This window comes from Theropithecus gelada, chromosome X (assembly GCF_003255815.1).
Source record: "Theropithecus gelada isolate Dixy chromosome X, Tgel_1.0, whole genome shotgun sequence".
NCBI lineage: Eukaryota > Metazoa > Chordata > Mammalia > Primates > Cercopithecidae > Theropithecus > Theropithecus gelada.
Genome location: NC_037689.1, coordinates 100,838,285 through 100,849,662, shown reverse-complemented (window position 1 = coordinate 100,849,662; position 11,378 = coordinate 100,838,285). Strand labels below are relative to the sequence as shown.

At 43.1% G+C, this 11,378-nt stretch overlaps 1 protein-coding gene across 2 annotated transcripts; it reads right to left on the bottom strand.

Moving 5' to 3' along the window:
* Window positions 1-9,307: 9,307 nt before the first annotated feature.
* Window positions 9,308-11,378, bottom strand: BEX4 (brain expressed X-linked 4). Of its 2 annotated transcripts, XM_025373183.1 has the most exons (3): window positions 11,238-11,304; window positions 10,722-10,800; window positions 9,308-10,338 (listed from the first exon to the last, which is right to left on the bottom strand). In XM_025373183.1, exon 3 carries the CDS (start codon window positions 10,331-10,333, stop codon window positions 9,971-9,973), a length of 363 nt encoding a protein of 120 aa, XP_025228968.1. In that variant the 5' UTR covers window positions 10,334-10,338; window positions 10,722-10,800; window positions 11,238-11,304; the 3' UTR covers window positions 9,308-9,970. The 2 variants fall into 2 exon arrangements, with proteins under 2 accessions (XP_025228968.1, XP_025228969.1); XM_025373184.1 differs by lacking the exon at window positions 10,722-10,800 and having other exon boundaries at window positions 11,238-11,378.

Here is an 11,378-nt window from a genome sequence, read left to right as displayed (position 1 = left end):
ATTTGGTTTTCTCTTCCTGCATTAGTTTGCTAAGGATAATGGACTCCAGTTCCATCCATGTTCCTGCAAAGGGCATGATCTCATTCTTTTTTATGGCTGTGTAGTATTCCATGGTATATATGTACCACATTTTATTTATCCAGTCTGCTGTTGATTCCACGTCTTTGCTATTGTGAATAGTGCTGCAATGAACGTATGTGTTCGTGCGTCCTTATGGTAAAACAATTTATATTCCTTTGGGTGTATACCCAATAGTGGGATTGCTGGGTTGAACAGTAGTTCTGGTTTTGTTCCTTGAGGAATCACCACACTGCTTTCTGCAATGGTTGAATTAATTTACACTCCCACCAGCAGTGTACAAGCATACCCTTTTCTCCACAACCTCACTAGCATCTGCTATTTTTTGACTTTTTAATTCTAGTCATTCTGACTGATGTGAGATGGTATCTCATTTTGATTTGCATTTCTCTAAAGATTTGTTATATTGACCATTTTTCCCATATGCTTCTTGACTGCATGTATGTCTTCTTTTGAAAAGTGTGTGCTCATGTCCTTTGCCCACCTTTTAATGGGGTTGTTTGTTTTTTGCTTGTATGTTTGTTCAAGTTCCTTGTAGATTCTGAATATCAGACCTTTGTCAGATGTAGAGGTTGCAAATATTTTCTTTCTTTGTGTAGGTTGCCTGTTTAATCTGTTGCTAGTTGCTGTGCAGAAGCTCTTTAGTTTAACTAGATTCCATTTGTCAATTTTTGCTTTTGTTTCTATTGTTTTTGGTGTCTTTGTTGTGAAATCTTTGCCAGTTCCTATGTCCAGAATAGTATTGCCTAGATCGTTTTCCAGGGTTTTTGTAGTTTGGCGTTTTACATTTAATCCATCTTGAGTTGATGTCTGTATGTAGTATACGGAAGGGGTCCAGTTTCAATCTTCTGCATATGGCTAGCCACTTATCCCAGCACCACTTATTGAATAGGGAATCCTTTCCCTATTGCTTGTGTTTGTCTAGTTTGTCGAAAATCAGATAGTTGTAGGTGTGCAATCTTATTTCTGGGTTCTCTATTCTGTTCCTTTGGTCTATGTGTCTGTTTTTGTACCAGTACTATGCTGTTTTGGTTACTGTAGCCCTGTAGTATAGTTTGAAGTTGGGTACTGTAAAGCCTCCTACTTTGTTCTTTTTGCTTAGGATGGCCTTGGCTATTTGGGCTCTTTTTTTGATATCATATGAATTTAAAAATAGTTTTTCCTAGGTCTGTGAAGAATGTCATTGATAGTTTGGTAGAAATAGCCTTAATCTATAAATATCTTTGGGCAGTATGGCCATTTTTGTAATACTGGATCTTCTTATCCATAAGTATGGAGTGTTTTTCCTTTTGTTTGTGTCATCTCTGATTTCTTTGAGCAGTGTTTTGTAGTTCTCCTTGTAGAGATCTTTCACCTTGCTAGTTAGCTGAATTCCTAGGTATTTTATGCTTTTTGTAGCAATTGTGAGTAGGAGTTCATTCCTGATTTGACTCTCAGCTTAACTGTTGTTGGTGTATAGCAATGCTAGTGATTTTTACACATTGATTTTGTATCCTGAAAGTTTGCTGAAATTGTTTATCAGCTTAAGAAGCTTTTGGGATGAGACTATGGGGTTTTCTAGATATAGGATCACGTTATCTGCAAACAGGAATAATTTGACTTCCTCTCTTTCTATGTGAATGCCCTTTATTTCTTTCTTGCCTGACTGCCCTGGCCAGAACTTCCAGTACTATGTTGAATAGGAGTGATGAGGGAGGATTTCCTTGACTTGTGCTAATTTTTAAGGGAGTGCTTCCAGCTTTTGCTCATTCAATATGATGTTGGCTGTGGGTTTGTCATAGATGGCACTTATTACTTTGAGGTATTTTCCTTCAATATCTAGTTTGTTGAGAGTTTTTAACATGAAGAAGTGTTGAATTTTATCAAAAGCTTTTTCTGCATCCATTGAGATCATCATGTGGTTTTTGCCTTTAGTTCTGTTTATGTGATGAATCATGTTTATTGATTGGTGTATGTTGTGTATATTGCATCCCAGGGATTAAGCCCACTTAGTCATGGTGGATTAGCTTTTTGATGTGCTATTGGATTTAATTTGCTAGTATTTCTTTGAGGATTTTGCATCAATGTTCTTAAAGGATATTGGCCTGAAGTTTTCTTTTTTCATTGTATCTCTGCCCGGCTTTGGTATCAGGATGATGCTGGCCTCATAGAATGAGCTGGGGAGGAGTCCCTGCTCATCAATTTTTTTTTGGCAGAATTTCAGTAAGAATGGTGCCAGTTCTTCTTCATACATCGGGTAGAATTTGGCTGTGAATCTATTTGGTCCCAGGATTTTTTTAATTGGTAAGATATTACTGATTCACTTTTGGAGCTCATTATTGGTCTGTTCAGGGATTCAATTTCTTCTTGGTTCAGTCTTGGGAAGGTGTTATGTGTTCAGGAATTAATCCATTTTTTCTAGGTTTTCTGGTTTATGTGCATAGAAGTATCCAAAGTATTCTCTGATGGTTATTTGTATTTCTGTGGGATCAGTGGTAATATTCCCTTTGTCATGTCTGATAGTGTTTATTTGGATCATTTCTCTTTTCTTCTTTATTAGTCTAGCTAGCAGTTTGTCCATCTTATTAATTTTTTTTTCAAAAAACCATCTGGATTTGTTGATGTTTTGAATGATTTTTATTGTGTCTCTGTCTCGTTCAGTTCAGCTCTGACTTTGGTTATTTATTGTCTTCTGTTAGCTTTGAGGTTTGTTTGCTCTTGGTTCTCTAGGTTCTTTAGTTGAGATGTTAAGTTGTTAATTTGAGATCTTTCTAACTTTTTGATGTCCACATTTAATGCTATAAATTTCCCTCTGAACACTCCCTTAGCTGTGTCCCAGAGATTCTGGTATGTTGTATCTTTGTTCTCATTAGTTTCAAAGAACTTCTTGATTTCTGCCTTAATTTCATTATTTACCCAAGTGTAATGCAGGATTGAGTTGGTTAATTTCCATGTAATTGTATGGTTGTAAGCAATTTTCTTAATCTTGTTTTCCAGTTTTATTGTAGTGTGGTCTGAGAGAGTGTTTGGTATGATTTCAGCCCTTTTGCATTTGCTGAGGATTGATTTACAGTCAAGCATGTGTTCGATTTTAGAGTATGTGCCACATGGCAACAAGAAGAGTGTATATTCTGTTATTTTTGGGTAGAGAGTTCTGTAGATGTCTAACAGTCCATTTGGTCCAGTGTTGAGTTCAGGTCCCGAATAACTTTGTTAATTTTCTGCCTCTATAATCTGTCTAATACCGTCAGTAGAGTGTTGAGGTCTCACACTATTATTGTGTGGAGTTCTAAGTCTCTTTGAAGATCTCTAAGAACTTGCTTTATGAATCTGGTTGCTTCCGTGTTGGGTGTGTAGGTATTTAGAATAGTTAAGTCTTTTGTTGAATTGAATACTTTATCATTACATAATGCCTCTTTGTCTTTTTTTATCTTTTTTGGCTTAAAGTCTGTTTTGTCCTAAATTAGGATTGCAACTCCTGCTTTTTTCTGTTTCTCTTTGCTTGGTAGATTTTTATTCATCCCTTTATTTTGACCCTATGGTTGTCATTGTATGGGTCTCTTAAAGACAGCATACATTAGGGTCTTGGTTCTTTAGCCGGCTTGCCACTGTGTGTCTTTTGATTGGGGCATTTAGCCTGTTTACATTTAAGGTTAGTATTGATATGGGTGGATTTTATCCTATCATCATGATGGTAGCTGATTATTATGCAGACTTGTTTGTGTGGTAGCTTTATAGTGTCATTGGTCTCTGTACTTAAGTGTGTTTTATAGTGGCTGATAATGGTCTTTTATTTCCATATTTAGTGCTTCTTTCAGGAGCTCTCGTAAGGCAGGTCTGGTAGTAACAAATTCCCTCAGAATTTGCTTGTCTGAAAAATATCTTATTTCTCCTTCACTTGTGAAGCTTAATTTGACTGGATATGAAATTCTTTCATTGGAATTTCTTTTAAGAATGTTGAATATAAGCCCCCAATCTTCTGGCTTGTAGGGTTTCAGCTGAGAGGTCTGCAGTTAGTCTGATGGACTTCCCTCTGGAGGTTACCTGTCTTTTCTCTCTAGCTGCCTTTATCATTTTTTCCTTCATTTCAACCTTGGAGAATCTGATGATTGTGTGTATTGGAGGTAATCTTGTATTTTATGGAGGTTCTCTGGATTTTTTGAATTTGAATATTAGCCTTTCTAGCCAGGTTGGGGAAGTTCTCATGGATGATATCCTGAAACATGTTTTCCAAGTTGCTTCCATTCTCCCCATCTCTTTCAGAAATGTCACTTGAGTCATAGATTCAGTCTCTTTACATAATCCCATATTTCATGGAGATTTTGTTCATTCCTTTTCATTCTGTTTTCTTTATTCTGATCCAATTGTCTTATTTCAGAAACTCAGTCATCAAGCTCTGAGATTCTTTCCTCAGTTTGGTCTATTCTGCTGTTAATGCTTGCAATTGTTTTATGAAATTCTTGTAGTGTGCTCTTCAGCTCTATTGAGTTGGTTACATTTTTTTCTATACTGGTTATTTTGTTTTATGGCCCCTGTATCTTTTAATTGTGACTCTTAGCTTCCGTTGATTGGGTTTCAACATTCTACTGGATCTCAATGATCTTTGCTCCTATCCATATTCTGAATTCTATTTTTGTCATTTCAGCCATCTCATTCTGGTTAAGAATCCTTGCTTGAGAACTGCTGCTGTCATTTAGAGGAAAGAAGACACTTAGTTTTTTGAGTTGTCAGAGTTCTTGTACTGGTTCTTTCTCATCTTTGTATGTTGATGTTTCTTCAATCTTTGAAGTTGCTGTCCTTTTGATGTGTGTTTTTTTTTCTTTTATCCTATTTGATGACCTTGGGGGTTTCATTGTGGTATAGTTCAGTTGACTGGCTTCATTTCTGGAAGATTTTAGGGGGGCAAGGTTCAGCTCAGGGCTCCTGGACTATGTGCTATAACACTGGGAGACTGGCATCAGCCCCCGCTTTGTTCTCTGGCTCCTTGAGGTTAGGAACCTACTGTGCTACAAGGGCTGAGGTGTTCCCGGACTGCTGGTTATCACATTAGGATGGGTGGTGCCAGCCAAAGCACTTCCTAGGGCGGTAGCAGTGGTATCTATCCTCGTTCGTATGTGGCAGTAGCATCTGCAGCATGGTAGGGTGCACACTCATCTGCTGCAACAGGGTAGTGACGGGTGCTGTGTTGCTGGCTTCTGTGCGGGCCTTCACGGCAGCCGCTAGCATTGACAGTGAGGCTATGGGGGCAGGGCAGTGACAGGGCCCATCCGGTGACTGTGTGCGTGTTCACACTGGTGGTGGTTTTTGCGCCCTTTGTGAGCGGTCCAGCTGGCAGCACTGGCCTCTTAGGGCAGGGGCGGGTCCACTTTTCTCTGTCCTTAGTTTCGCACCTGGAGGCCATTTCCACGCACAGGGGTGGGGCACTCTGCCTGCCAACTCTCCAACAACAATGGTGGTTGGGGAAGGGGGCGGGGTGCACTCATGCCAGCAAAAATGGCGTGGCCGGGTGCATAGGCACACCCCTGCTGGCGTGGGAGGGAAGGCAAGGTCAGCCTGCCAGCACACACGCACTGGCAAAGTGATGTTGAGGGTGGCCAAGGGTGAGTGTATGTGGGAAAAGTGGTCTGGTGAGGCTACAGTTGCGGGAGAGTGCGGACGAGCTAGTGCGTGTAAGCTGGAGCCATTCTGCTGGGGCATTCTGCTGGTTAGGTGAGATCCGCCTGCACCACACCGGAGCTGTGATGTGGCATGGGGGCTGCATTGCAAGCAGGCGTGGCTACGCTGGGGCCCCGCCAGAGGCCAGCGGATTGAGAGGTGCTCAGGTCAGACCAGTTCCATCTCCTGGGCAAGATTGTGTTGCAGAGTTCAGGTCCCACAGTTGCCCTAGGGCTAAAGTCTCCTATAGGAGCGAGTCCAGCTTAGGGGGATGGGCAACACTGACCATGCTCCCACTACAGATGCTCATACACCAAACCCTCTGGCCTCCACTCTAGCTGGAGTTCTACCCCTACCACTTCTCTGAGCAGCTCTCCCTGCCAATTCAAGTGTCCATGGTGGTCAAGGTTCTCCTCCTGCCAGGATTCCAAAGGCCTGTGGGCAGACTTCGTTGCTCTTTGCCTGTTCATCTCACCCCTTCCCCAGGAGTACTTGGGGACTAGGAATGAGTCCTGGTGTACCTGCCCCGGACAGGGTTTACAGTTTCCTCTGCCTTTAGTGCAGCATCTGTGTCTCTTCCCTGTCTGCTCTCAATGCCTTTCCTCAGAAGATCTGCTAGGAGTGTGCCAGTCGATGCCCTGTCCCTCCATGGGAGATGTTCCTCCTGACTGCATCTCGTTGGCCGTCTTACCCCCAATCCTGAGATTTTATTCTTGTTATATTTGAATTGTTTATTTGTTTTTGCTTTTTTCATTAGAAGTTCACTTTTTTTCTTGCTGGTTGTCCTGGCTCATACGGGCTGCTATAACAAAATATCATAAACTGAGTGGCTTATAACAACAGAAGTTTATTTCTCACAATTCTGAATGCTGTGAAGTTCAAGATTGGGTGTTGGTAGATTCCGTGTCTGATGAAGGCCTGCTTCCTGGTTCACAGAAAAGGTGAAGGAGCTTTTTGGGGGTCTCTCTTTTTTTTTTTTTTTTGAGATGGAGTCTCACTCTGTCATGAGGGTGGAGTGCAGTGGCGTGATCTTGGCTCACTGCAACCTCTGCCTCTCAGGTTCAAGCAATTCCCCTGCCTCAGCCTCCCCAGTAGCTGGGACTATAGGTGCATACCACTGTCCCTGGCTAATTTTTTATATTTTAGTAGAAATGGGGTTTCACCATGTTGGCCAGGATGGTCTCGATCTCCTGACCTCATGATCTGCCCGCCTTAGCCTCCCAAAGTGCTGGGATAACGGATGTGAGCCACCACGCCCAGCCTGGGCGGTCTCCTTTATAAGGGCACTGATCTTATTCATGAGGACTCTGCCCTCATGACCTAATCACCCCCCAAAAGCCCCACCTTTTAATATCATCACCTTGGGAATTAGGTTTTCAACATTTTAATTTTAAGAGGGACACAAATACTCGGTTCATAACACTGGCCGTTTTAAAGACTTCTTCAGTGGTATCTCCAATTTCTGTAATATGAAGACAGCAGCATATGGAAGATTTGCCAGACATTAATTGCCAGGCATCCATCCCAAGCTTTGCTCCAAAATCCATAAAAACATACACATTTTCCTCAAGAAACTAAAATTTTACAAACATGAATGTATAAACCACTGATAGGGATGAATACGTTAGCCCTTTTTCTTCACTCTTGGTTTATTTGCTTTTGTTGTTTTTCTAAAAGAGTCATTATATTTTCTTGCTAGTCTCTTTAGAGGCATTCACTGACATCACTCTGTTGTCACCTTAAAAAGACAAAATGTATTGCCCACCAAGATCAAGGAAAGTGGACCCTCCCATGGGATGTATAAATGTGTTCACTGTGATAGCTCTGTTCTTCAGTCACCTTCTGATCCAGCCCCCTCTTTTTCTAGAAAGTTCTCTCTTTACTCCTCCACCCTTGCAGCAACACAGAGGTAAGGGAGTTTTCTTCAGTTCTTCAAACAATCATGTTCTGATCATGTTCTGGTCACTGAAGTTTATGTCCTCTAAAGTTTTGTGCTCGTCGCCTACCATCACAGAAACTCCCAGGATAGCAGTCTTTAGTTCTCCTTCAACCAATTACATTGTGACCCTGTTCTCTGACCTTTACCATTTCCAGAAAATTCTGTCCTTATCATCCCACTCTCCCAGAAACACCAAGGAGACAGGGTTCATTTTGGTACTTCAAAAAACCATATTCTGAACCCAAGATTAACACTTATTTCTTCCAGAAAGTCTGTCCTTATTCCTCATCCTCCCTCAAAAACCCCAGTGAGGAGGCTTCAGCTTTCTTTCAACTAATCATATTCTGATCTCACGCCCCCAGAGCTAGCTTTTATTGTGAGGGAGGGAGATTGAGGCTACTTTGGGAAATCCACAATTGGTGGTTGCCAGAAGGCACAGTACTCATTTTCAGAGGAACCAAAAGATCATTCATGGACTCTACTCAGTCAGCTACTCAGTCAGGCACCTTTTTGAAGTGCCTGAGTTCACCACTGTGCATTTTCAAATCAGACTTTATATCATCCTCTTCCTCTAGACAGATGAAAGATCACTCCAGCTCCAAAATTATCTGAGGCACAGTTTCCCTTGAATGTGGTTCTCAGTTGAACATGCAGGAATTCTGATGACTAAATAGTGTGAACTTCAAATAAAGTGATTTTTGCATAAGTTGTATATGCTTTTCCATTTACACTGACTGGGAATCAGCACATACTGCAAAAATTTCCAAATAATTTTTTGTGGAGGCAATGTGGTGAGAAGACAAGCATCCTGAAGCACTGTGGCTTGGTGGGTGGTTACAGGTCTTTCACTAATTGGCTGTGTGGCCTTAGGAATAATCGCTTTCTTTACAATTCCTCACTTGTGAAACCAAGTTTGCACCAAATAAGTGATTTTCATTCTTTTTTTTTTTTTTCACTGTGACCTAGTTAGAAATACATCTTAAAGGTGGCAATATTTACTACATAGAACACATTATTTTCTCAAAAACAATTCTTAACACTACTCACGGGTGACAGGATGAGTTTTGTTCTCTTTTTAAAAAATTGCTTGTTGTAACCCACAAAACTGATTTCAAGAGCCATAGAGTGGCAATCCTAACTTTGAACAACACTGGAGGGTCTTTTTTTTTTTTATCCCTCAATATTCTAAAAATTAAAGTGTCTGTATTTGAGATGTAGAAAACCAATGTATAGAAAAACAGCCCCCTTCTTGTTGAGTCTCTTTTACCATCCTCAGCCTGTCATCAAATTACAAAAGTCAAATATTCTGCATCTCCAGATGGTAAGGTCCAATAGAAAATGGCCCAGGCTGGATTCCCCCACCCCAAGCAGAGGTTAGCCTTGGTACTTAACATCTCTAAGACCCAGTGACCTCATCTGTAAAAGTGGGATAACAATACTGATTTTATAGGTTATTCTAAGGATAAAATGAGATCCTGGCTGTGAAACTGCTGACAGGGGTGATGAATTCTGAGTTCCTCAGGCTGTGACCTTCAGGCATGCTTTGTTCTGCACAGTGAATAATTTTGCCACTGTCCCTACCGCTCCTATAATCATCAGTCTATTTTAAGGTCTCATACAGTTTTAATTACTTGCCAACCAAAGTCAGAGAGATTCATCTTAATATTCTTTATTGTTTACGGTTATGACACGTTATATATACACACACACATACATAGTTACATACACACACACCAGTGGCACTGATTTTGGTACACATCAGAATTACTTAGAGTTTGCTAAAAATGGAGATTCTGGAGCCCCACTCTGTAAGTCTGGACGATAGGTCCCACATTCTTAAATGCCCCTGCCCCCAAGGTGTTTTTATACAGATGGTAGACTCACTCTGAAAAACACTAGAACATACATTCTTAAAATATCAAACATTGAATTATGGGTATGATCATTCTTTTTTGGTCAGGGACAAGAAAAAAACTGTCAAAGACAACTGAGATTTTGAGTCCAGGTAGCCAGAGGAGGAAAAGTAGTATTTACAAAAAATAAGGATTGGAATGAAAGAGGAAGATGATGGAATACAGACTGCTTTTTGAACTGCTTTATGCATTTCATATTATGAAAAGAGTATTTTTCCTAAAATGGGTGAATTGCCATGCTGACAGTAACTTTTTGGCTGGGACAAAATAATATACAATTAGAATTCTAATTTCCATTAGAAACTGGTTAAGTGGAAACACCAAAAGGCTTACAGAAAAAGTAAATCACAAAAATACAAGCTTGTAAAGCAGTGTTCACATTAACCTCAGCAAAAACTTTTAGGATTCAAGGTATGAGGCAAAAGTCATAATGGTTGTCAGGTTCAGGAGTTTGGAAGCGCATATAGTGCCTCATCTGCTGTTCCCTAGTCTTTCTCTTGATTTCCATCATCTGCCCTACAAACCTTTCTACATCATCTCTCGCTTCATTGTGCTCAATATGCCTATTAGGTATGGCCCATCGAAAATTAGGGACAAGTCGCCTAACTCGCCCCCGCCTGATATTTCCTCCAGGCTTCTGGCCTTCACCCCCTCCCAAATGGCGGGATTCTTCTTCATTCGGCATGGGGGCCTGCTCCCCTCCATCGTTTTCTTGTTGGGCATTTTTCCCGTTGAGATTGTTTGCCGCTAGTTCCTCTTTGGACTCCATTACTCCTAGGAGACAAGAGAGAGAAAATGAGCTGAATTTGTGGACTGATAAGCACTGAGGACAGAGGCCCTACTAGGCACCTTTTAAAATTCAGAGCCATGGACTTGACTTTATACTCTTTAACATTTCATTTTTTTCCACCTGAGAAGCCCGTGGGCCCTGTAGGGTGCCCCCAATCCGAGCCCCTCCCTCCCACAAAGCCCACCATTTTCCCTGTAGATCCATCTCCATGCTTCTGCAGGCAGTAAAATGGAGGACGAGGATGGGGTGTGGGAAGGGGAGGATTGCATGCAGTAGAAGGAGTCGAGGGTGAAGGCATGGATTGGGGTCTCAGACTGGGCTTTCCTCACGTTCCGGCCCCCGCCTCACCACTGTCGCTCGCACCGACCTGGGCCTATCCTTGCAGTCTCCTCCTCCTCCCGATTCTCGACGCGAGGTGCGCCGCCGCGACACTTAGCCTCGCAGACCTGCAGACGGCCGGGGTTGGGGAAGTGGGGGCTGCTGCAGCGGAACGCTAGCTAGGACCCGCCGCCATCCGGCCCCTTCCCCGCCCCGCACCGGGCCCGGGCCCGGGCCCTCGGTGCAGCCCTCGCCCCCCGCCTCAGTCACCCCGCCCGCAAGCTGACCACCATTTTCTGCACCAAGAAGGGCGGGGCAGGGGTGTCGGAAAAGCTTGCGCCGGTGGCGGAGGCAGGTGTTTCCGAACGGTCGTAGCCTCAGGACCGCCGGCTCCCTCGGGGACGGGCACCTCTCCGCTCAACGAAGGCTCGCGGGCCCGCGGCTGGGCCCGGGGGCTGCATCGCGGACCGACTGCGTCTTCGCGTGGCTCCCCCGGGGTGGGGCCTCTGCAGGCCGGAGCCGCTCCCCAACACCAACTCCAGGGACCCCACCCCGGATGCCTTACCTGCTCCCCCTCCGCTTCCTACTTTCCGGGCCGCCCCTAGCCCGCACGTCCTCGGGGCCACCGGGAGCAGGTACCGCCACCGAGAAGGGAACGAGCGACGATGGCTCTGACGACAGAGCCAGATGAGACTCAGTGTTGGCC